The 26411-nt window shown below is 42.5% G+C and overlaps 1 protein-coding gene across 2 annotated transcripts in view; it reads right to left on the reverse strand.

The window, feature by feature from the left end:
• The window catches only part of CLVS1 (clavesin 1), a 145126-nt gene extending 119694 nt beyond the window's left edge, over window positions 1-25432 (reverse strand). The window contains exons 1-2 of one of the 2 annotated variants that reach the window (XM_048840758.2): window positions 25127-25432; window positions 9594-10218 (exon numbers count right to left, since the gene is read on the reverse strand). In XM_048840758.2, coding sequence (XP_048696715.1) covers window positions 9594-9982 — 389 coding nt within the window. In that variant the 5' untranslated portion in view covers window positions 9983-10218; window positions 25127-25432. Of the gene's footprint in view, window positions 1-9593; window positions 10219-24087; window positions 24248-25126 lie in introns of those variants that run through there. The other variant, XM_048840759.2, reaches the window with a different exon arrangement.
• Window positions 25433-26411: the final 979 nt, after the last annotated feature.

Genomic DNA, 26411 nt, shown 5'->3' on the forward strand with positions numbered 1-26411 from the left:
AGTATTTCCTTTCTCCCACCCTCCAATTAGCTTCTCTATTTAGAGTGTAAGGTCTCTTAGGCAGGGATAGTCTCTTACTGTGGGTTTCACAGTGCCTAGCACAATGGGACTGTGATCTCGATTGGATCACCTAAATGCTACTGTGATATAATTAAATAAAGTTAATAATAAATGTTTGAACTGGCTTGTTCGTCAATGATCACAGCATTGCCAGCATTATTCTACTGCTGCTTTATAAGCATAACACAATAGGCAACCACCTATTTGTGTATTGCTGTCACTATAAGAGTTTTGGTATAACTATATTTATATTCCATATTTAGCTCAGTTTATATTTTATTTTACTCTTGGCTGTTGTCTATATATCATCTCCCTGCTTACACATTCTACACTTTACCAAAGCATGGTAAATAAAAGCTTCAGTATTTACAGCCTTACTTGATTCTTGTATCATTGAATGGGAAGGCGCAGTAAACAATTTATATACCTACCCCAGTGGCATTGTGATACAGTCAATATTTCCAGATTAACAGCCCTGAGAGTATTCCAAGAAGTATATTTAAAAATCTTGGGGCTAGATCCTCAGCTGCACCAAAACAGTGCTCCAGTGTAGCTGGTGGGGATTAAGGGGGAAAGTGGGTTTATACCAGCAAACTAATCCTGGATGTAATGGCCGCAAAGAGACCAGAAACAGTCAGGGATAGCCACAGCACAGTGGTGCTTTGGCCATGCTTCCTGTCCCCAGTCACACTCCAGCATGCCCCCTATGCTGTGTCTTGGAGGTTTGGAGCAAGTGGCACAGGGCTGGTCACACCATCCCTGGGATTCCCCTACATGAAGATATAGCCAGATTTCAGACAATGGACAGGATCTGGATTTTAAAGTCCACAGATAGTGAGATCACTTCCCCCACCATGGAAATACAAATACCTCTGAAGATAAAAAGTGCACACATAATTTCCCTTCTCCCTCACCTATCCTGCATGTCATTCCTCTCAACATACTTGTGCACGAATGCTTTAATTCCTGGAATTTCCCCCTTTTGGGAAATGCCAGCAAATCAGTGTTGATTACTTTGGAGGACTATTTCTTGAAACCTTGTCTGAATATAAATTCTGTACTGCAAAATGACTAAGCACATAGTAGGATGCACAGACACACACTGCATCCCATCGTCCTCTCACAACAATTTGAACATCTCCATTATTAGATAGCTGCATACAGGTCTGTAACGGTGTGTCACCCACCACTTGTGAGCGCCCCTTCTGCTCAGGCATGTCTGAGGTCTTTAAACCAGTCCTGGTCCTGGTATCAGGCCGTACCCCCAGGGCTTTTTCCCTGGAGGCAATGGTTTTGCCCCTTACTTTGTTCTGGCCCCAGCTCTCCAGCTGGGCCTGCTGACCATACATTCGCATTCTCTGGGTATGTTGCTGTCCAATTTTAGGCCCTTCATCAGTGGCCTGGGGGGAAGGGAGAGGACATGGGCCCGCCCACCCAGAGACCCTAAGAATTGCAGCCACATGCCATCTTGTTCCTTTAGCAAAACTGCCTTCAGTTCCCAGGGCCACTTCCCCACAGCCCCAGCCTTCATCAATACCTTACCCTGAACTTAGGGGCCCTGAGTACAGAAGGATATTGTGGGGACCCAGACAGAATCCCAGGAGCAGTGGGATACAGTTGGGACCCAGACAGATTTTCAAGGTCAGCCAGTTATAGTGGGAATCCGGGCTGTACCTCACAGTGAACAGGTTAGTGTAGGTCACCGCAAGGCAAAAAGGTATGTCAGGCCAGTTCTATCAGTTCCCTCCTAAGTGTTGATGAGCTAACTGAATAGCTGGAGCCAATGGAGAGTGAGGTGGAGGGTCTCAGGTGAGAGAGAGAACAGCTGGCCATGGATTTCCAGTTTGCTAAGGAGGAGAAATAATGCCTGCTCCACCTGGTATATTACCTCAAGACAGAAGTGGAGCCTTGGCATTCAGGGATGGACGAACTGTGGCGTGCAGAGACCCTGAAGTCCCAGAGGCAAAGGTGAACTGAAAGGACTCTTAAATGCTCTCTAGGTAAGAGAGACCTAGGAGAGTAGACCCTGACTAAAGGGGGCAAAAGGACAGTGAAAAACACTCTCCAGACAGAAGTCTGGGAAGGAGAAAACCTTGCTAAAGCAGGGCAGAAGACAGCAGTAGAACCCTACCCCAATCCTGTCTGAGGGGAGAGGTGTGTGATAGGGTGGACTAGGCCCAGAAACCCCCTGCTGGAGGCCTTAGCATCCTCCTACACCCCATCCCAGGAAATAGCAGAAGAGAAGTCCTCCAAGCAGCCTAGAGTGGTTGTGGAGAAACAGCCAATTAGAGAGGCTGCAGGGAGCAGGCAATCAGGGCACAATCAGGCCATATAAAAGAAGCTGCAGAACAGAACAGAGTCAATTGCTGCCTGGAGCTGCAAAAGTGAGGACTGTGTTCCTGGATGGCTGAAAAAGCATCCGGACTACAGATAGCTTGGCGCCGCCAGGGACTCGGGGGGGACAAAGGAGCTACTGGCTGGCTGGCTGCTGGGACTAAGTGACCCTGGGGAGGGCTGCAGGAAGGTAGTGTCTCCAGGGAGGGAGCCCTGCGGGTATAGTTCCATACCAGGGCCAGGACTACTTAAAGACTGAGCCCATGGAGGGCTAGTGAGACACCAACCAAGGGGTACTGAGGTAGACCCCTGGTGGACTGTATGTCCCGGAAGGGGTCTGTTCTGATTCACATACAGGTAGTGTGTGTGTGACTCAGCCGGAAGGCTGAGTCACTGAAAAAACACATGAGAAACCATTGACAGGGGTCACCAGAACTGAAAGACAGCAAGCACACCTAACCAGAAGGGGGCACATGTGAGAGGTGGGTGCTTCCCTGTTATAAGGCCCAAACCAGCGTCATGCACTTACTAGATACCAAGACCAACAGGGATCTTGTAGTCATCATCTTTGGAGGTGTGCACCAGGCTGTGAACACTAAAGTTCAGATCTTCAAAGGTATTTAGGCACCATAGAGGATATGGGCCTAAGTGCGGGAAATGATGACTATAGCAAATAACTTAACATCCAAGCTATCCTCAGTGGTTGCATTTTTAAGTATGAGAGATACATAAAGCACATAGAAAATATTAAAGAATTGGGAACTAGATATTGGAAGAGAATTTGGTTTCATAAAGCATCTTTAAATACAAGGTATCCTACAGCACTTTCAGATACACAGTCTGCTAACATAATCCTCATGTTCTTTACTCAAAGTACTTTATTGGTTTATCCTTTTCAAATGCTTTTGTCTGAACTAAAATAATCCAACCCAAATGCTTTTATCTAAAAACTAGGGGGCAAGACCCCCTCTTCAGCCTAAAGCATCTGCTAGAAATAAACCTTCAATGACAGGCACATCATGTACTGTGTGTCTATCTAATAAAGGACATACTGGGTTTACATCTTTTTTGACTGTTTTTAGAGTAAATCACCAAATAGTTTGAATTTTGATGCACCAATGAATTATGTTTTAAATGAACTGTATAAAGCGTTCACTGAAGGAAAATAAGTGTGTGTGTGTGTATCAGTAGAGAATAATAGCAAGATGCTGGGCATTCATTTCTTGTTATTTCACTCATTCATCCTATCTAGGGCATCCTCAAATTGCCACCCAGTATTTCCTGCCCAGAATTGCAGGCACTGTTCCATCCAAAGAAATGAAGGGCTTTAACAAAGTGAAACTGAATTTAAATTGCGGTGGGTGGCTAGAAATCGCTTGGATTAGAATGAGCAATTTTCTATAGTTTTTCTGTTGGATCAGAGCTTACTCCTTTTTATTACAGTTTTGAAATGAATTTTGAGAAATATTTTGGAGAAAGATTTTAGATTTCTTTATGAGCTTAAACTGTTTTGCTCCTGTTTGCACTTACACAACAGAGAATTGAGATTTGGCCTAGGAAACCATATTCACAAATCTTTCATATTCACAAATCTTAAGAAGCTGTTTCCTAGGAGGATAGGTCAAGATTAGAGGTGGAGGAAAAAGGGGTAGGAATGGAGGAAGAAGGAAAGTCCAGGTTGAAAAACAGGTACCTGGAGGGAACAGTCGGAAAGAAACTTCAGAAGAGGGAATAATAGAGTTGGAGAGCAAGGGGCAGAAGAAAGGAAGAGCCAGAGGAAGAAAATGGGAAGATACCATAACACATCATTAAGATTAAAGAGAGAGAGGCAAGAAAGAAGATAAAATAAACAAAATGGAGAAAACGAGACAGGTTGGAGGGGAAAAGAAAAGGAAAGAATTAAAGGTAGAATTAAAGCTGGGTGAAAATTTTCAGCCAAAATTTTTTTTTGTCAAAAATGCAGATTCAGGTTGACTGAAACATTTCACAGATTTGTGGGGAATTTATTGAATTGTTGCAGCCGGGAAAAAAAATCCTGAAAAAGTTGAAACATTTCATTTCGACACTTTTTAAATGAAACATTTTGACTTTTCAGTGGAAATGAACTTTGTTTTAAATTTCAGTTCAATTTTGTTTTTAAAGAAAGTTTTAAAGACCTTGAAAATGATATAAAACATTTTGCAAAAAGAAAAGGAGTACTTGTGGCACCTTAGAGACTAACCAATTTATTTGAGCATAAGCTTTCGTGAGCTACAGCTCACTTCACAGCTCACGAAAGCTTATGCTCAAATAAATTGGTTAGTCTCTAAGGTGCCACAAGTACTCCTTTTCTTTTTGCAAATACAGACTAACACGGCTGTTACTCTGAAACCTAATAAAACATTTTGTTTTGGATTCAATGAACTATTTCGTGGGACTTGAAATGGAATTTTTCCAAGTTCTTGGTTTGACCAGCACACTGAAAAATCAGTTACTCACACATTTCTAGTTGAAAGTAGATGGAGAAGAGGAATTAAGTGAAGACAGCAACATCTTCTAGGTTAGTGGATTTTATTCTTTTACATGTAGTATCTCCCTGGCAGTCATCCAAGAGCAAGGGTTTAATTTCGTCTTCTGCCTGCTTCTTTTTTGAACTCAGGTATTGAACTGTGTAATGCATTTGCACTACTCCGATGAAGTATTTGCTGAATTCTGCTCTTTGGTAAGATATTGAGATGCACATCAGAAGTGGTATTGGGGATGTAACTAATTTTCATGGAACAAGCTGCATAGTAATCAATTCCATTAGGTAAGTGTAACAAACATTTGCATTGCACTAAGATGATCGTTCAAAGCTATCAGTGTTGTTCTGAACTCAGACAAGGCACCTAAGTTGTGCAACGAAGGGCCTGATTCTCCTCTCACATCACTGTAAACTTAAATCAGGAGAAGCTCAATGGAGTTACAGGAATTGGACCTTGTGGTGGGGGAAAGGGACCTGGACATGGACATAAAAGGAGCAGGCACCATTTGTATCTCTTCACTGAAAGAATTTGGAACTCAGTAAATGAAACAGTACTGGGTAAAAGAAGAAGCAAGGGCATGAGGTTCCAATTTATTTTATAGGCTACGTACTTAGTAACCTAGTGAGGAGGGCTTTAAACTAGGTTCACCAGGGGAAGGAGACCAAAGCCCTGAGGTAAGTGGGGAAGTGGGATACCGGGAGGAAGCATGAGCAGGACAGCGCAAGAGGGGAGGGCTTCTGCCTCATATTGAAAAAGAGAGATGATCAGCGAGTTATCTCAAGTGCCTATACACAAATGCGAGAAGCCTGGGAAACAAGCAGGGAGAACTGGAAGTCCTAGCACAGTCAAGGAATTATGATGTGATTGGAATAACAGGGACTTGGTGGGATAACTCACATGACTGGAGTACTGTCATGGATGGATATAAACTGTTCAGGAAGGACAGGCAGGGCAGAAAAGGTGGGGGAATTGCACTGTATGTAAGAGATCAGTATGACTGCTCAGAGCTCCAGTATGAAACTGCAGAAAAACCTGAGAGTCTCTGGATTAAGTTTAGAAGTGTGAGCAACAAGGGTGATGTCATGGTGGGAGTCTGCTATAGACCACCGGACCAGGGGGATGAGGTGGACAAGGCTTTCTTCCGGCAACTAACGGAAGTTACTAGATCGCAGGCCCTGGCTCTCATGGGAAACTTCAGTCACCCTCATATCTGCTGGGAGACCAATACAGCAGTGCACAGACAATCCAGGAAGTTTTTGGAAAGTGTAGGGGACAATTTCCTGGTGCAAGTGCTGGAGGAACCAACTAGGGGCAGAGCTCTTCTTGACCTGCTGCTCACAAACCGGGAAGAATTAGTAGGGGAAGCAAAAGTGGATGGGAACCTGGGAGCAGTGACCATGAGATGGTCAAGTTCAGGATCCTGACACAGGGAAGAAAGGAGAGCAGCAAAATACGGACCCTGGACTTCAGAAAAGCAGACTCTGACTCCCTCAGGGAACTCATGGGCAGGATCCCCTGGGAAAATAACATGAGGGGGAAAGGGGTCTTGGAGAGCTGGCTGTATTTTAAAGAATCCTTATTGAGGTTACAGGGACAAACCATCCTGATGTATAGAAAGAATAGTAAATATGGCAGGCGACCAGCTTGGCTTAACAGTGAAATCCTTGCTGATCTTAAATACAAAAAAGAAGCTTACAAGAAGTGGAAGATTGGACAAATGACCAGGGAGGAGTATAAAAATATTGCTCGGGCATGCAGGAGTGAAATCAGGAAGGCCAATCACACCTGGAGTTGCAGCTAGCAAGAGATGTCAAGAGTAACAAGAAGGGTTTCTTCAGATATGTTGGCAACAAGAAGAAAGCCAAGGAAAGTGTGGGCCCCTTACTGAATGAGGGAGGCAACCTAGTGACGGAGGATGTGGAAAAAGCTAAGGTACTCAATGCTTTTTTTGCCTCTGTCTTCACGAACAAGGAATAATGGTATTGTCTTTTGAGAAGGAGAAAACACTGACAAAGATACTTATACTTTGCTCTACCTGTTCCTTTGAAAATCAACATCTACTGAGGCAACTTTACTCAGCATGATCAGAAAATAGATAGTTAAATGGTCTATTCCAGTAGGTAGGTATCTGGCTGTGTTGCATTATGACCCCTGCTACAAATGGGCCCAATATGATTTTTCTGTAGCTGAAATTCATCTTATTGTCATTATGCTCTCTGCGTTTATTAAAAATATCGACCTTGTGAGCACAGATAGAATTTAGTTGTAGACAGTTTCCAATCCTCAACTTGCATTTTCTATTTTCTACGCTTTAGTGCTTTGGAAACTCTTGTTCTGATACATTTAATTACTGCTCACCCTCCTTTTTACAGTGCCCACCCATAAACACAGGTTTGTTAATCCCTATATATGTATTAATTAAGAAAATTAAAATTTCACCTACTTGAAAGAGACTGAGCATGGCAGCACATATTTGGCCAATAGCTGTTTCGGAGGGTGGGGAGAAGGGCATCTGTTTTCTGGCAAAAACTCAACTTTACAAATATTGGGCAAAAATGTACATATTCCATGTACACATTTAAGTCAATGGGAGTTTTGACATTGACTTCACTTGGGCCAAGATGTCACCCAAAGTGAATAAACTACTTTTGCACATGCAGAATAAGATAGCTGAATGTATTTATCCTGAATTTGCACATGCAAAGGTTAATGACACAGACATCAAGTTTTTCATACATGATAACATATGGGTAAAAAAGATGTTCAAAAAAACTTCAAAAAATGCAAAATACAGGCACAGCTCTAGACTTGCCTACTAATTCCTGAGTTTGAAAGACATACTTTTAGTCAAGAGAATTCTGCACCCAAAAAACAAAAATTCTGCACACAATATTTTAAAATTCTGCAAATGTTATGGTCAGTAAATAAATGTGGAGGCTCCAGCCTGACAGTGGGAAGCATAGGCCACTGGCTGAATGGAGGTAGGAAATCACCCTGCACACACCCCCCTTGGGGACATGTACTTGGCTGCACCCAACACTGACACAGCGAAAGGGCCAAGCTTGCCCCAGAGTGCCCCCCGGAAGTGATTTCACTCTCTACCAACTGCTCTGGGCACCCATGCTGCTGGGGAGAGGCACAGGACCGTTCTTGTGACTTGCCTTTGCTACCCCATCAGAAAGTCATTTTTCTGCAGCGAAGCAAGGAAATCTGTGCGTGACATGAATTCTGCATGGCCAGTTGCACAGAATTCCCCCAGGAGTAACAAACCCCCCCATCTGACCAGCACTGAGTTTTTGGGTTAAAATCTTAATCCTGATATAGATTACACTGCTTTTGGGCCTTATCATTATAATGAGCCATCCCAAATCCCTGGAACAGAACAGTGCAAACTTTGGGAAGTTCAAAATTTGAATTTGGCCTTTTGCAGCTTGAGCTACCCTGCATTAAAATCCTGTATTTTATTAAGTTTCTCAACCTCATCTTGCAGGCAGAAGAACTGCAGGGGAGTGACTTGAGAAGAGAAAGATACTGTGAGAAGAACATTCCAGATCTGCCCCTTTCATATATGTCTATACCACCTCAAAGGGGTAGAGAGAGCTGAATAAATAGTCACATTAAATTTTAATATCATTTTATTTTAGGGGTTGGAAGAGATCTTTGGTTGTAACACATTATAGCAGAAATATGAAAATATCCTTTGCCTGATTGTATCTCCCAAATATCTGACTTACCCACAGGCACCAAAGTGTGTAGAAATTAAGATGCCGTTCTTGTGAATATTTCATTCAGAGGCTGTACTTTCTGGAATGATTAAAACCAAGACTGTATCCCCTAGAGGTGTGGAGCCAGAACAGGTAAGGTAAATGCCCTGTTGTAATGGGGAGTACTCTACACACTGGTCTTGAGGGGGTTGAATTAGGCCAGGCAAGATTAGAGGGTTGGCCTGATTTCCCATACCAACCACTACAGAGTGGTACTACTAGGGGTAGTGAACTAGAAGACTGCCTGAGTCACTGCAGGAGTGACAGGGTCAGGGTGTCAGGTGTGAGGACTGCCTAATGCCACCTGAACAGAAAGACTTTGAAGTACTCCACCTTGGAAGGGAAAACCACTTAGTGACCTGGCCAGAGGGCTGAGTCATGAAGAGGAAGTTGCAGCTCCTGGGCTGAGATAGGGGCCCCAGTGTGAGAGAGAGACAGAGTCATGGAGTGCAACTGCAGGAAGGGGCATCGGCCTGGAAGAGCTAATCCCCAGAATAGCCAGGAGGGGGTGGGGTTGAGTAGAATAGAGTGCCCCATCACACCTATGTATCACAGTTCATACGAGAATTGTCATGTGGTGACAAATTATCAGGTTTTTGCTCTCAACCTGTTCGGCTCATGTCTGACATAACTAAAGTTATTGTGTAATAGGTATTAAAGTACTTATTGCAAGAGGCAATTGTCTGGCTTAAATCTGCAAACATTCTGGAAAAATATGAGCTACCTGTTTGAAGTGATGTATAGTAAATCCTCAGTGGCATGGGTATGAGAAATGATAGACAATCACATTAGATGAAGGCTTTAGTGAAATGGACTCATGTTTAGAATACATGTTTATCAAAATGATCTCACTGCCTAAAATATGGTCATTAATCAACAGTGAACAGGTTTTGTGTGTGTATAAATATATAAGTACACTATCTACATTTACCTACTCTGATCCCAGTTAGCTGCAAAAAGCAGAAGAATCTTCCTGCCATAGTGATCACGTTTTTCCAGCACTCCAGGGAATCCATCAATCAGAGCCCGTTTGATCCCAGGATCATCAGCCTTGAAGTTTTTGAACATATCCAGATTTAACTGGCGGTACTGGAAGTACTGGGCCAGCAGTCTGAAGGCATCTGTTTGGTGAAACTTTCTGGCTCGGAGAAATCTCAAGATGAAGGCATCATCTGTACGTAAAAACCCAATGTCAGGCCTGGTGATGATCATGTCCCTGACTTGTTGGATATCCTGATGCAAAACATCTGGGTTTTCATTCAGTTCTAGACGGGCTTTCTCTATAGTCTCTGGACTAAGTCCAGTTTGTAAATGGGTCATCTCTGCAAAAATCTCTTTTCCAGATCCTTAACTTCAGATTATTTAGCAGGAGAAATGCTGATCCCATTCAACTAATGGTCTGCTGTAAGCATGATCCATTCAGAAGCTTTTTGCTCCCCAGCTGTTTGAAAAGGATTGTTTGAGGGCCTTTTTCATCTCCTTGCAAGGAGGTATAATTTTCAGTTTGTATGTAGTGTAATCCATCCAAAAGCAAGTGTAGCTTATTCCATCACTCACTAAAAAACAAATATATATAAAAAACATGGATTATATATGTACTGAAGGCTTAAATGAATGCACTTCTGAGCTCGAATACAATAATCACTGCACTGCTTCTGTATTTAAAGTATTCAGAGGATAACAACCAAATAGTCTTTGAGTGGTCAGTTAGCCTAATGCTATCATTGACATCTTGAATACATAATATATAAGTATCCCAGAAAGACAGTCTGGTGAACTTAGCATTATATTGAGCATATAGCAATGGCAATGTTATACTGGTTTAGTACTAGATTATTCTTTCTCAATTATCTTAGAAATAATAACGTAGAAAGGCCAGCACTTCATAGCCAAGCTCTATTACTATTATGCTTTTCCTGTGATACAAGTCTCTTCCAGGGCCAGCCTGGAGTGACAGCTGTAAAAATAATGGCAGCTCATAGTTTACTGGTCTGTTTTTTCACCCATGATATGACAAAGTGTTCTCTTCTAATGAGCCAGGCTAAAACAAAAAAGCAACATTTTTAGCCTTTTAAATAAGCAAATTTCCACTTTTCATGATGAATCTAGTATTTTTTTAAAGATTGGTTTACCATGAATAGTATCATTTCATAAGTTTCCCTTTATCCATTTATTCCCTGTGTTTATAACTTTTCCCTAGACTTGTGCAGAGAACCATGATAAAATTGTGAACACCATGGCAGCTGGGGTCATTTGATACATGGAGACCACTCTCAGAAAAATTTTCCATTGAGGGTTTTCATTTTTTAAAAAGTTCTTCCTTGTTTTTTCCAGTGGTAACACTTGTTTGAGCCAATGATCTAGAGGCTTTGTCTTCACTGCCATAAAAGGTGTGTTTTCACCATGTGACAACTAAGGTGTGTTACCTCTTGCTGTAAAATCCTACTGGAGACAAGGCACTGTAGTTTTACAGGGGTAAACTAGGCGAGGTCAACCGCAGGTGGGGAGAATATAGTGCTGATCTCACCTAGCTTCCTCACAGTAAAAATTACAGGTGCCTTGTCTCCACTAGGATTTTATGACTGGGTAGCTCAGGTGTGTAAACTATGCCACTAAAAGAATCCACCTTTTCTGGCAGTGAAGACATAGTCAGCATCTCTTTAATTGCCAGGTGCAGAATAACATCACTAGCAAAGTTTAATGCTCAATACAGACTCCCAACCCACTGATATTCCTCCAGCAATGTTCTTCCTGGTGAGCATATCTCTCTCTCTCACTCTCTCACACACACACACACACACACACACACACACACACACACACACACACACAGTCTCTTCTCACCTCCCAGTCCCTTGTCACCTTCTCTCTTTCCTTTTAATGGTCTTTTAAGTAATGGTGCTTATCTTCTTAAAAGAAAAGAGTATCTAATTTGCTTAGCCCAATGATCTAGAAGTTCAAAACACAAAGTCTCACAATGAATATACTGTGAAATGTGTTTGATAATTCTAGCATTCCAAGCTTGATGTTTTAATAGTTAAGATGATTACAAGAAGTGGAAGCTTATAAGCTTACAAGAAGTGGAAGGTTGGACATATGACCAGGGAAGAGTATAAAAATATTGCTAGGGCATGTAGGAATGTTATCAGGAGGGCCAAATCGCACCTGGAGCTGCAGCTAGCCAGAGATGTCAAGAGTAACAAGAAGGGTTTCTTCAGGTATGTTGGCAACAAGAAGAAAGCCAAGGAATGTGTGGGCCCCTTACTGAATGAGGGAGGCAAACTAGTGACAGAGGATGTGGAAAAAGCTAATGTACTCAATGCTTTTTTTGCCTCTGTTTTCACTAACAAGGTCAGCTCCCAGACTGCTACGCTGGGCATCACAAAATGGGGAAGAGATGGCCAGCCCTCTGTGGAGATAGAGGTGGTTAGGGACTTTTTAGAAAAGCTGGACGTGCACAAGTCCATGGGGCCGGACGAGTTGCATCCGAGAGTGCTGAAGGAACTGGCGGCTGTGATTGCAGAGCCATTGGCCATTATCTTTGAAAACTCGTGGCGAACCGGGGAAGTCCCGGATGACTGGAAAAAGGCTAATGTAGTGCCAATCTTTAAAAAAGGGAAGAAGGAGGATCCTGGGAACTACAGGCCAGTCAGCCTCACTTCAGTCCCTGGAAAAATCATGGAGCAGGTCCTCAAAGAATCAATCCTGAAGCACTTGCATGAGAGGAAAGTGATCAGGAACAGCCAGCATGGATTCACCAAGGGAAGGTCATGCCTGACTAATCTAATCGCCTTCTATGATGAGATTACTGGTTCTGTGGATGAAGGGAAAGCAATGGATGTATTGTTTCTTGACTTTAGCAAAGCTTTTGGCACGGTCTCCCACAGTATTCTTGTCAGCAAGTTAAGGAAGTATGGGCTGGATGAATGCACTACAAGGTGGGTAGAAAGCTGGCTAGATTGTCGGGCTCAACGGGTAGTGATCAATGGCTCCATGTCTAGTTGGCAGCCGGTATCAAGTGGAGTGCCCCAAGGGTCGGTCCTGGGGCCGGTTTTGTTCAATATCTTCATAAATGATCTGGAGGATGGTGTGGATTGCACTCTCAGCAAATTTGCGGATGATACTAAACTGGGAGGAGTGGTAGATACACTGGAGGGGAGGGATAGGATACAGAAGGACCTAGACAAATTGGAGGATTGGGCCAAAAGAAATCTGATGAGGTTCAATAAGGATAAGTGCAGGGTCCTGCACTTAGGACGGAAGAACCCAATGCACAGCTACAGACTAGGGACCAAATGGCTAGGCAGCAGTTCTGCGGAAAAGGACCTAGGGGTGACAGTGGACGAGGAGCTGGATATGAGTCAGCAGTGTGCCCTTGTTGCCAAGAAGGCCAATGGCATTTTGGGATGTATAAGTAGGGGCATAGCGAGCAGATCGAGGGACGTGATCGTTCCCCTCTATTCGACATTGGTGAGGCCTCATCTGGAGTACTGTGTCCAGTTTTGGGCCCCACACTTCAAGAAGGATGTGGATAAATTGGAGAGAGTCCAGCGAAGGGCAACAAAAATGATTAGGGGTCTGGAACATATGAGTTATGAGGAGAGGCTGAGGGAGCTGGGATTGTTTAGCCTGCAGAAGAGAAGAATGAGGGGGGATTTGATAGCTGTTTTCAACTACCTGAAAGGGGGTTCCAAAGAGGATGGCTCTAGACTGTTCTCAATGGTATCAGATGACAGAACGAGGAGTAATGGTCTCAAGTTACAGTGGGGGAGGTTTAGATTGGATATTAGGAAAAACTTTTTCACTAAGAGGGTGGTGAAACACTGGAATGCGTTACCTAGGGAGGTGGTAGAATCTCCTTCCTTAGAGGTTTTTAAGGTCAGGCTTGACAAAGCCCTGGCTGGGATGATTTAACTGGGAATTGGTCCTGCTTTGAGCAGGGGGTTGGACTAGATGACCTTCTGGGGTCCCTTCCAACCCTTATATTCTATGATTCTATGATAATTTTATTGTAGATTTCAGAGTAACAGCCGTGTTAGTCTGTATTCGCAAAAAGAAAAGGAGTACTTGTGGCACCTTAGAGACTAACCAATTTATTTGAAAAAAGAAAAGGAGTACTTGTAGCACCTTAGAGACTAACCAATTTATTTGAGCATGAGCTTTCGTGAGCTACAGCTCAATACATCTGATGAAGTGAGCTGTAGCTCACGAAAGCTCATGCTCAAATAAATTGGTTAGTCTCTAAGGTGCTACAAGTACTCCTTTTCTTTTTGCGAATACAGACTAACACGGCTGTTACTCTGAAACCAATTTATTTGAGCATGAGCTTTCGTGAGCTACGCGAAAGCTCATGCTCAAATGAATTTTATTGTAAGCTCTTACTTTCAGTATCTTGTAATTTTTCTGGAAAAACTTTACAATTTGTGTTTAAGTTTTTCATACTTGTTCTTAGCTATGCTTATAAAAAAAAGTCCTGGACTGCTACAAGCATAACAAAAAATGCCACAGAATCTTCTTAGGAGTTTCACCGGTGTAAATCAGGAGATACCTCCACTGAAGTCAATGTGTGAAGTAAGATCAGAATCAAGCCCAGTTTTTCAGCCTTTACAGAAAAAAAAAGTTCAGATTTCTCTTTTGAGATTGAATACCTGAAAAGGAGATTGGTTTTAAAATGTAGACACTACATACCCCTCAGTGAGGCGGCTACTTTATTAGGTTTGAAAAAGGTTGTTTGAAAAATAATGGAGTTTTAGAGAATGTCTACACTGCAATTAAAACCCATACCTGGCCTATGCTTGCTGACTCCAGCTCGTGGGGCTCAGGCTAAGGGACTGTTTAATTGTGTGTGAATGCTTGGGCTGGAGCCCAGGCTCTAGGACCCTGAATGGCGTGAGAGTCCCAGAACTCAGGCTGCAGCCTGAGCCTGAACGTCTACACCACAATTAAACAGCCCCTTAGCCCAAGTCTCATGAGCCTGAGTTGGCTGGCACGGGCCAGCCATGGGTGTTTAACTGCAGTGTAGACATACCCATAGACAGCGACATTGGGTGCAATTTGAGGTAACTCCATTGATGTCAATTGAGTTACACTGGTTTAAAACTGATGCAGGCTGCACAAGAACAAGGCCTTTGTTTTTTAAGTAAAATTTCAAACTTAATGTGGCATTAGTTTTCTTGCATTTAATAAGTTTTTAATTATAATTGGTGGCATTAAACTTATTTAAAACTGACACCCCCTAACATCGGAGTGTTGTCTAAGAAGTGGTATATCAGTTTCCAGTCTAGCAGTTTTAGCAGTGGCTCAAAATCCAAAGAAACACATGGGACCAGAATTTTTGCTGCTGTAAGGTCTGCTAAGCAGAGGAGGGGTGCAGTCAGGGAGCCAATTAAAGCTCCCTAATTCTCAATCTGCAGCAGCTCTGACCCTACCCCTGGAGTAAATTAAAGCAGCCTAGGAGCTACTCTGATTTATGTCAATTGGATATGGTTCTAAGGGATGATACGCCAGCTGAGAATTTGTGGAATAGAACTTCACGCTGCCCTGCTCCTTTCCTGCCCCTTGCTTCCTTCACCATGTCTCCATTGTTAGAGCCTGGGCACATTCTTGGTTGAGTTGAGACAGCCAGATTCTGCCCCTCACCAGTGAACAGGAGCAAGAAATGGGGGAAAGAATCTGTCTCATTATATTTATTTAGTTTTTTAACACTACTGTTCTTTCAGATTCTTAAAGTATGGGTGGAGGCTTTACGACTTACGGTCTGTTTTACATGACTTCTGTACAACAAGCATCACAAATGATGCCACTTCTTAATATGAGTATTATTTTTATTACCTTATTTAGGTTATGGAAGCGCCCATAATGTGTTAAACACATCCAGAGGGAGACACAGTCCCCACTTCACGAAGATGGTGGTTGCCAGCAAGCGATTTAGAAATACCCAATGCGATTAAGACCATTTATTTTCAAATACATTTTACAGTTTGTTCCTATAGATACAAGCTTCTTACCCTACTGAACACTCTGATCAATGGGCTAAACAGAGTTTTCTCTGAACTACAGTATTGGTACTGCAAAATAATCCACAGCACATATAAACAAAGCAGTAACTGTCAGAATTCCATTAGAAATCATGGGACTCGTTCCACAGCTGTTGTAATTTGCTGTAGCTATGCTGATTTACACCAGCTGATGATTTGGCCCCCACGGTATTTACATTAGTAACATGCATTAATGCCAGAGAGCTACCCAATTTAATTGTCACTCTGATTTCTCACATGGTACTGAGCTCTTGAATTCCTAAATATGTAACAGATGCACCATTCCCCATCATCATACCCACACGTTGCCATTTTCCCTTTCTCCTCTTGGGTTGTCTACATCTCTTGCTTGTGTAAAATGCTCCAGATTTCCCACCCCCCCCCCCCGGAATGGTGTTGCTGTGCAATGGCAAAACAGAGCCTTTGTTCGGCAAGAGCATTGCTCAGAACATATTATGACTTCTTCCTCTGCTGGGGCTCTTTCACAGCTTCTTAAATCGGCCCTCCAAAGGAACAAAGCCCAGACATATACCAGGAAAAATAATGATCATTATTCAAAACAAGAAACATTGAACGAGAAGTAATTATTCATCACATATGCCATTTTTTATTTTCAGTGTGTTCAGTTCCCAACAAAATTCAGAGAAGGGGCAGGATGCTTGTGATACTGAAAATATACTGGTTTCTCCAGTCAATGGCCTGTGGTTTTGCCTGCTATGAGGGACCTGTGTTTATTTTATAGTAGTAATAATAATAATACTGTTGGTTCACAGCACCTTATTCTGTAATATTCTGTGTGACCTTTCTGGATTTCCCCAAAGACAGGCTACCCCCCAGCCAATACCCAGGAGACCTACCTCTATGCTGTTGTTCCAGCATGAAGTATCTAGCAGAAAGAACTGTATCTAGGAGAAGGAAAACTCTGATTTCAAATGGGGACAGACAGGGATTACTTAGCTTCTTCAGGCAAGTCTATCTAGGAGAAGGAAACTCTGATTTCAAATCTGAGCAGCCCAAGCTCATTAGCCGTGGAAGGTAAGAGGACAAGGGTGGAACCACTGTTACCTGTTCCCAGCGGGATATGACATGGTGTTCCCATGAGTGGGATAGAGTGGGTTGGCCTAATAAGCCACTGTTACTTATTATAGAAACAGTACAGCAAGCCAGCCTGACTTATGTGGATTTTGACCAAGGCTCATCACGCCTAGCAAATGGAAATATTAATGGATTTTTGGATAACAGCTGGAATGTTAGAACTCTACTTTCCCCTAGCCTAACTGAGCTAGAAGCAGAGGAGTTACAGAAGTTACACGTTTCCCTTGCTGCCTTACAGGAGACACATTGGCTGGGTACAGGAGAGTTGACAGTTAAGAATTATACTATCCTTTAGTCCGAACATTTAAGTGCACAAGTGAAGCATAGGCATGGGGTTGCTATAACAGTGGACAAGAGAACAGTTACTTCAATGAACAACTGGAAACTGATGTCTGAGCAGATTGTCACTACTGCCTACAATGAACTATGCATCATTGTGATCTGTTGTTATGCACCATCAGAAGCATCAAAACAGGAAGAGAAGCATGGATTTTATCAACAGTTGGATGCCACTGTAGATGAGATTCCTTGTTATAAGATCCTGATAATGGGAGATAGAATGCAAAGGTTGGTAACGGATAAGGTTAGCAAATGAACAGTGTTGGACCACATGGCATTGGGATGACAAACCATATGAGGAAAGGTTAATGCTGTGAGATGCACAATCTAGTTATGGGTGGTACTTGGTTTCAAATGACATGCCCAAAGTTACATGGAATTCATCGGATGATCAAACCAAAAACCAGACTGAGCACATTATTATCAGTAAAAGGGATAGATGGTCACGGTAGGATGTTAGTCTATAGAAGCACCAGCTGTAGCTGTGATTAACTTAATCCTTCCAATTAGTAGTTCAAGTCCAAGAAAAAGATGGGTGCAACTGGAGCCAAATTTGGCCTTGATAAATGAAAGGGTAGCAGGGTGACACTTGGAACGTCTTTCCAGTCATTAATTTGCTATGATGAAGAAATCTCACGATGGAATAGATAGAAAACAATCAAGGGAGTGATAGAAAACACTGCAAAGAAAGTTATTGGAAGGCATAAGCAAACAAAGAAGAGCTGGACAAGCAACAAAACAAGAATATTACAGGAAAAGTGTAAATAAGCGAAGACTGCTGGGAAAGTGGAAGAAGTAAAAGTGTTGGGGAAAGTAATGAAGAAATCACAAAGACTGGGCAAGCAAAAGTTCTGGAAAAAAGGCTCAACAACTATAGGAGGCATCAAGAAAACAAGACATGAAAATGATATACACAAAGGTTAATTTGTATGGAAACACAATCAGGTCAATGATATGAGTAGTAAGAAAGGCAACGGGTGAACTGACAATAAATGCCAAAGAAGGGCTGGAAGTATGGAAAGAGCATTTTGACAAAATGCTCAACCCTGTCATCCATCCAGATGCAAGCATTCTAGACAAACTAGATGAACATGGCAGCTTGCAAGGCACAATGGATATCAGCACTAAACAACCATTGAAAGAAAGAGCAGAGAAGCAGTTAGAAAATAGGAAGGCTGCAGGAATCGACAATATAACAGCTGAGCTGCTAAAAGTTGGCAGGACAAAGTACTATCAAAACATTAGGAAAAATATACATGAACGTACGGGAGCAAGAGGAGATGCCGGATGACTGGAAATACAATAGTTGTACCAATCCTGAAGAAAGGAGACCTGCCAATCCAAATAATGATCAGTCCTGGGAAAAATGAAAGCAGTTGTTAACAGATTACGGCCAGTTTTTGAGGAGGAATAGGTGAGGAAGAATGAACCTTCACACCTTGGCAAAGTTGCATTTGATATTCACGCTCCAACAGTCAATGGTGTAGGAGTGGGGAAGTGAGAATGGGGATTATAGATGTTTTCGGTTTTCATGTACTTCTCTCCAAACCAAATCAAATGCTTTTGTGAAGCATTACAGAAAGTAGTAAAACCATATGGAATCCCAAATAGGATAAATGCAATTATAAAGGTTATATATGAGGACTCCTGTAGTGCCATAAGTATTGGTGGAAAATTAAGCAACTGGTTCAAGTTGAAGTTTGGCATAAGACAAGAGGGCATGGTCACTTTTCATCTTGTACTTAACTTGGATGTTAAGAATAGTAAATGAGTTTGGTGGCTGTGATCTAAAGTTAAGCTCTTTAGTTTATGCGGATGACATCATATAGCTGGCAGACATCTGAATTAATGATCAAACTCTGCACACCTTGGAAAATTGGTGTAGTTGACTATATAATAAATGTCAAAAAGATCCAGTGGGTGCATCTTGGAAAATGGACAATAGACAAACTGTTAAATGCAGCAGCAGTGAAGTCATAAAATCGTGTGTATCTAGGAAGCTTGATCAGTGCTGATGGTTCCATCAAGGATGAGGTTAAATGATGTGCCTTAGCTACAAGTGCAGCATAGAAGTTGATGAAATGAGAGACTGATAAAAACATTGGTACCAAAGTGAAAACTTATCAAACCAGTATGCTAACACTATAACTCTGGTCTGGCAGCAGCTGCAGAAACAGCTGCATGAAACAGACATCAGAAAGCTGGAAGCAGTGGAGATAAGTTGTCTGGAAGATGACAGGTGTAAAATGAAATGATTTTAAGGCAAATGAAGACATTAGGAGAGAAGGATGTGAAATCTGGATGCAGGATTGGCTGAAGTAAAAACGATGATGTTGGTGAAGATGCTGCTGAAGATAAACCGCTGACAGGATTTCAAAGAAAATATTACAAATACAACCCAGGTCAGTCCAACCTAGAGGCCAATCAGCTTTTAGATGGTGGGACATCGTATGCATGGACATGACCAGGATACGCTTAGCGGAGGAACAAGCCATGGACAGGAATGCATGATACTGTACTGCTCTCTGTCTGTAAAGATGCTTTGAGATGAGAAGAAGAAGCAGCCCTTATATAGGTCTTTCCATCAGAAGATCTCAAAGTGCTTTACAAAGATGGGTAAGCACGGTTAATGTCATCTGCTATGTGGAGAAACTGAAGCACAAAGTTTAAGTGACTTTCCCAAGATCACACAGCAAGTCAATGGCAGAGCCAGAAGTTAGCTCTTAGGTATCCTGGGCCATCTGCATTATTTTCTTTGGCATCCTACCAGCTGTTTGTCTCTACCATTGAAATCTTTCTGTAGCCAATCCTACACCCAGATTTCTTTGTTTGCCTTAAAATCATTCCATCTCCATCTTTCCATCTTCCAGACAATTCTTATCTCTATTGCCCTTCACACTACTACATCTGGCATTATAGCTTGTGAATCATCATTGATAAATTAATGCTATACATTACCAACAATCTGATGACTCCAGCTTTCCAATGATATATAACATTTCTCTGGTCCTGTGGGTTCCCATCAAATTAGATATTAACATCACTTCATGTGTATCTTTGAGCACTGCTCTGATTATTCTGATTACCATCTTACCTTTTACCATTAACTTCAGTTCCAGTTGGATTTGTTACCCCTATCTCCAAACCTTTGAGAGCTAGATCAAGTCCGTAAGTCATCTGAAAGCTTGCTGTCATGGCTTTTAGATGATCTAAAGTATTAGGGCAAGCTCCTCAGCTGGTGTTAATAGGCATAGCTCCATTAGGATCTGATCCTTAATTTCTAACTCCTGGCATCTGTGAGGATATTGGCTGCTCAAACCATTCTGGAAGGGAAGTGAGTGGGCAGAAATGGAAGTAAGATGATAGTCCAGAGTGACTCAACTTTCACCATGTGGGTGTCATCTCATTAAATTGCTTTTTAAAATATGTTGATATTAACTCTGTGAAACAACTTGGGGTTAGATTCTACTCAATACTGGCATAGATGCTGGAATAGGAGTGTGGGGTGCTGCAGCACTCCCTGGCTTGAACTGGTTTCCATTATATACAAGGTTTGCAGTCTGGTTCAATGGCTGTCAACACCCACACTATAAAAATTATTCCAGCACCCCTGTCTAACAGGAAAGGAGAGATGGAGTTATAAATGAATCTATGTATAGTGCATATATGGCCTCTGTTACACTAAATACCATGAGATACTATGATATTTATCCTCATATCACCCCTATCGTGCAGCAAAGTACTACTATCCCCATTTTACAGAGGGGAAACTGAGGCACAGTGGGATGAAGTAGTCTGCCCAAAGTCATACAGGAAGTGTTTGATGGAGCAGGAGGCTGAACACTGGTTTCCTGAGTTAGTACCCTCACCATGCAATTCTCATTCCATCCCTTACATACTGACCAGGGTTATGCTGTACCTCATTGGCTGAAATGAAGCTATGTGCATGTTCTTCCTATGCACTAGAGAGCTCCATGAGACAGTGTGTCCAGTGCTCCTTCCAGGGCGCTGCAGCTCCACATTGTCCCCAGTGTAAGGCTGAGTCTAAATGGCACAATCTAGACCTCAGCAGTTTAATGTTTCTTTATGTTTCATTAATATTTGCACTTCTTCTTTGATTTGCTCTCCCATCAAAATCCGAGAGGTTGTTAGAGTCCCATCTTACTAGTGCCATCACAATCATTTCCTACTTCTCTATATGAAGAGTTAGAATGGCTCAGTGAGGTTAAATGGGGGAAAATATCTTATTTCATTATCTTTATAAGTCTGATATTTACTTCACTGGGGCATTGTAGCGTCTCTTGAATGTGGGAATAGGAAATGGTTGTGATTATAACATCAACATCAGACTCAACAACTCAAGACTCCAGAATTTCCTGGAACTTAGGAATCCAAGCTACGGTACAAATATAAACATTTCCTTAAGTTTAGTGACACTAACACATGACAGATCCCTAATGCTCTCAAGTTAGTCTCCCCCACGCTACCCTCCCCCCCACACACACAACTTTTGGCCAGGTCTTAATTGTGGAGTAGTGCACATTATGGGAGTATGATTTCCAAAGCACAGTAAGGTGTCATGCAGTCTGTGCAGACCCTGCTCGTTCCCTACTGTGTGATAGTTGTTAAAAAATAATAGGGAACTTTTGAGTGTGAACCAAAGGGGTCTACATGGACCAATTACTGTGCAACATAGTAGTGGCTTTAGAAATCATACCCCTGTAGTTTGTATTGCTGCACCATGTAGACAAGCCCCAAGTCAGTTACAGGTTACCTGAGCGCAACACTTATCTATCCAGCACTGGTAGTTCAGCCATAGTGCAGGACAAAACACTGCAGCCACTAGATTGATATTTGTGGCACCTTTCCACAACAAGTAGAGCAGCAAAGACTGCACCACCTGTTTCCATTTGCTTCTGTTGTTTCTATGGGTTGATAGACATTAAGAGATTCAAGTAATAAGGTGGCAGGGTGTAAAAGCGATTGAGAATTTGGCCAATTATCTTTAAGTCTGGAATTTGCATCATATATTTTCATAAGTTGTGTAGAAACAGTGTCATGGTGGCACTCAAATATCTTTTAAATAAATATTTTGTACAAAATATCTTATAAGCTCATAAAATGATAGCAGTCTTTCCTCAAATAATTTGATATCAATAGGGAACCAAGCCTTGATAAAATGCATATCATATGCAATGTCATCAATGAACTTGGGCATCCAAAGTATGGAAAATTCAGAAGGAATAAAACAGGAACTAGGACACATGTTATTCATGAAATGTGTGTCAAATAGTCCAAATGTCAGTATGCAGTCCTTCACAAAGCATCATATTCATAGGCTTTTGTCATACTCAATCCAATGGACTACACTGCGCATGCAGTTTAATATTCTTCTTTTAGAATACATTGTCAGTAATGGATAATGCCATGAATTCTTGCATACAAATAGGATATCTGTGAAACATGCTGAAATCTGAGTGGTGAGTGACGGAAATGCTGAGGGATGGGAGTTACTATATGGGTAGAGACGATTATGTTACAATATCTGCACAAGCATATGTATAAGTTGTACTTGACACATAATCAATGGATTTATTCCTATGCCTTTAAGAAAACACAACTTACCTAATTTTCCTGTTCTTTTGATCCACATTATAAATGTTGGATCCTTTAAAAACAACAGTTCACTGCATGCTAATGTTAATCGTACATGACTGGCACAATCTTGCCGCTTTTAGTTCTAATTGGGGGCATAATTCCCAATGAAGACAGTGCACATTTTTCCTGAGTAGGGCCTGCAGGATCAGTCCCTTTACTAACCCTGTACTGTATTTATTTTGAAAGAAAGAGATTGGACTTCCACACCACTGAAATGAGGAAATGCTGGAATTTTCCTGTAGTTTTACCTCTGAGCCCTTGCACACACCTTCAGTTCCAAATTTACATAAAAGGAGAAGTTTAATTTCTTTTTAGAATGGATAAAGGTTTGTAGTCTGTTAAGGAAAGTGCTAGACATTAGGATTTTAATTTCCACAAATCCTATATGGAAGAATACTGTTTGGGGAGTTTTCAGATTAAATCTCTTGAGATTATATTGAATTCAAAAGGGATGAGGCTCTGTTTATTCACCAAACAAAATCAGCATTGGCCACTACTCATTGAACTTCACAACCCTTCCCCTCCTCAGTAAAATAAGCCTGATATTGGTTCTGTTTCTTTACTACATGCCATGTGTATGTCATAGTGGTGTCCAGATGCTACAGAGATGGTAACACTAGAAATAGCTATAGTGAGAGAATAAAATGCTCTTGCCAAACAGTGATGTAAATGTTTCATCGATTGCACATGTAACTGGAAAGCTGCAGGGACTTACAGATCCAAGGTTTAAGGAACGTATCTGAAGTATACTATAGAACTAGTCAAGACATTTGCATTTTATCCGATATTGTCCTCTTTTGGAACAGCAGCCTATCCTGGTGTTTGAATAAGGTATGCTCTATGTACAAAGCAAACAGACTTTAATGAATTATATATGTGAACCAATGCTGTCAAATTAATTCCTGCAACCCTTACATTGCAGAATCTCACTGGAGTAAGAGCTATGCAATATAAGTAAGAGTTGCAGAATCAGGTGTGCACAAGATTAAAAAGTCAGGAGTGATTAAATAATGAACCAGGAACTCAAAAGGTTCTTAAAATGGATTATTACAGTTTCCATTATTTTGTATTACTTTGCAAAAGGCTGACTCCTACAAAATACTCAATGATTTTCAAAGATGAGATTAATCAATACAATCCTTAAAATCATCAGCAATATTTTCTATATGTTAGAACTGATTATGCTGACAAAAACAAATGGACCCTGTTAATGTCAAGCTGGATACTTAACTACAAATCAGTAAAAGATATATAAGGTTATCCAACTTACTATTAGCTGAAAAATAAAATCCTTACCTTTGCTATGCCATGCATGGCATAATGTTGTTGCATAGTATGTCATTTACATGCTGGCGCCATGTTAACTTTTCATATACTAGAAAATCAATTTTATCATCTGATTCCATGAAATCTGTCTTTCTATAATTTGATCATTCCTTCCAAAATATGATCCAGTCCAGTCGCTGACAAGTGAAAGAAAGACCAGCCATCTGTTCCTTAACTTCATTTTTATTTAGGCTTATTTGGAGCAAATATTTAGGAATCAGCATTTTGAGAAGGGGGAAAAGACCCACAGAAACAACATCCTCCCCCAAGCTTTGAACAGCTGACAATCAATTACCGTCGGTCCGATAAAATACGTGGTATTTCTTGCCTTTATTTGCCTTTCGGGTGTTTTTTAATCGATTAAGATAAATCCTTTTTTTTTTAATCTTACATTACATGAGAGCAACTTACTCCTTGAGTTTCTGTAGTGGAGGAGCTGAGGGGAGCCGGGTGGAAGTGACTCACCCCACAACCCTCCCCCGCGCGCGCACCACCATTAATGATGATTTCCCTTCGGGGAACCAGAACATCGCCTTGACCCCTGATTGTTCTCCCCAGCCTGTCCTCCCGCTTCGGATTTAACGTGCCCGATGAAAACACAGACAGCAATTTACTGAGGAGGAGCGGCTCCCTGCTGGTCTTGGGCACGCGCCCCATCTGCCAGCGCCTGGCTAGGGGGTCCTTCCAGCCTGCCCTCACTTTCCTCCCCCCCCCTTTGTTTTTAGATTGCATCATTCAGCTGAACTCCCCCCCCCCCCCCCAACTTGCGCCCCTGCCCCTGCCCTTGCCCTGCCGGGGGCTGGGGTTTGGGCTGGAGAATGTCTATACTACTGCTCCCGGAGAAGTGCAAGATGAGGAGCGGCGGCCAGGAAGGAACGCGGGGCAGGACTGCGGCTGAGAGCTGTCCAGGCAGGGTAGTGCTGAAACGCCGCAGCCGTGGAGGGGTTGGGGGCGGGAGGAAGGGGCGGCAGGAGCCTCTGAAAAGCCAGAAGAAAACAAACCCAAATACCTGCACAGGGCCACGCAGCCTTGCCTGGGGGTATTTTTCCCGGCAGGTGCCTTTGCTGCTGAGATGGGTGGGGGAGAAGGCTCCCTCTCTGCCGGCGCCAGGCTCAGATCTCTCGCGGAGCCGGGGAAGGGGAGCGCCCCAGCGCCACCGGGCTGTGGATTTTTGGTAGGAGGCGTGGGCACCAAAGCCTCGCACGGTGGCTGGCATTCCCCTGGGTCCTAAAGGCCTCCCGGGTCACCTACTCCTCCGGCAGGGGGTCACACTCGGAGCCCCCGTGATGTGAGAGCGGCTCCGCGACAAGCGGCGCCCAGACCGATTGTGAGGTTCACCCTGGAAGCAGGATGGGAACACATGACAGGAGGACACACTCCCCAAGGGAGCTCCTCGGTGCTCCTAAATTCACCGCGTGGTGAGTGGAGGTCCCGTGAGAGGTCCCGTGAGATTGATGATTTTGCAGACGTTTCTTACAGCTCTAGCAGCCTGAGCCGCACTGGGCAGATGCGGGAGGGGAAAAATAATCCACCCCAGGCTGTTCTCCAGATTTCCCAGTTAAATCTCAGCGCTAATGGAACCCCCTCCTCCCTGACTGTCTAGGACTATGGCTGTGAGTCCAGCCAGGAAATCTGGGGCTGTCACAGAGAAAGCAATCTTTAATGATAGCCTTAATCTGTGGGCCTCTCTTCCAACCCTAATATTCTGTGATTCTATAACTCATGAATTCCTTCCTGAAAACACTGACGCAGCACAGAGGAACACATCTCTCTTCTCCATTGTAAGGACAGGACATATGATACTGTTGTATTTGCAAGGACATAGCACTTGGACAAACTAAACAAGATGATTGGACAGTGACTACAGAATGACTGCAACTGGTAGAGTGGCAGTTTTGGTCCCATCTGATGAGCACCAAGTGGTGGGGCCAAATTGAGAAGCAAACCTGAGATGACAAGCAGTGGCTCCAGAACTTTCAAATGCAGAAAAACAAATTTCCGGAGTTGTGTGCTCAGCTCAACCCCATCTTGCAGAGAATGAACACCAAGATGAGTGCTGTCCTTACACTGGAGAAATGAATGGTGATCACCATGTGGAAGCTTGCAACCCTAGATTACTTCCAACTGATGAGTCATCAATTTGGCTTTGGAAAAATCAATGGTGGAGGTACTTGTCATCAAGATATGCAAGCTGCTAAAGTGTGCCTTGATGTAGACAGTAGTGAGGCTGGACAATGTGCAGGAAATAATAGATGGGTTCACTGAGCTGGACATCCTAAACTATAGTGGGCAGT

Source organism: Caretta caretta, chromosome 2, assembly GCF_965140235.1.
Source record: "Caretta caretta isolate rCarCar2 chromosome 2, rCarCar1.hap1, whole genome shotgun sequence".
In the NCBI taxonomy this organism is placed as follows: domain Eukaryota; kingdom Metazoa; phylum Chordata; order Testudines; family Cheloniidae; genus Caretta; species Caretta caretta.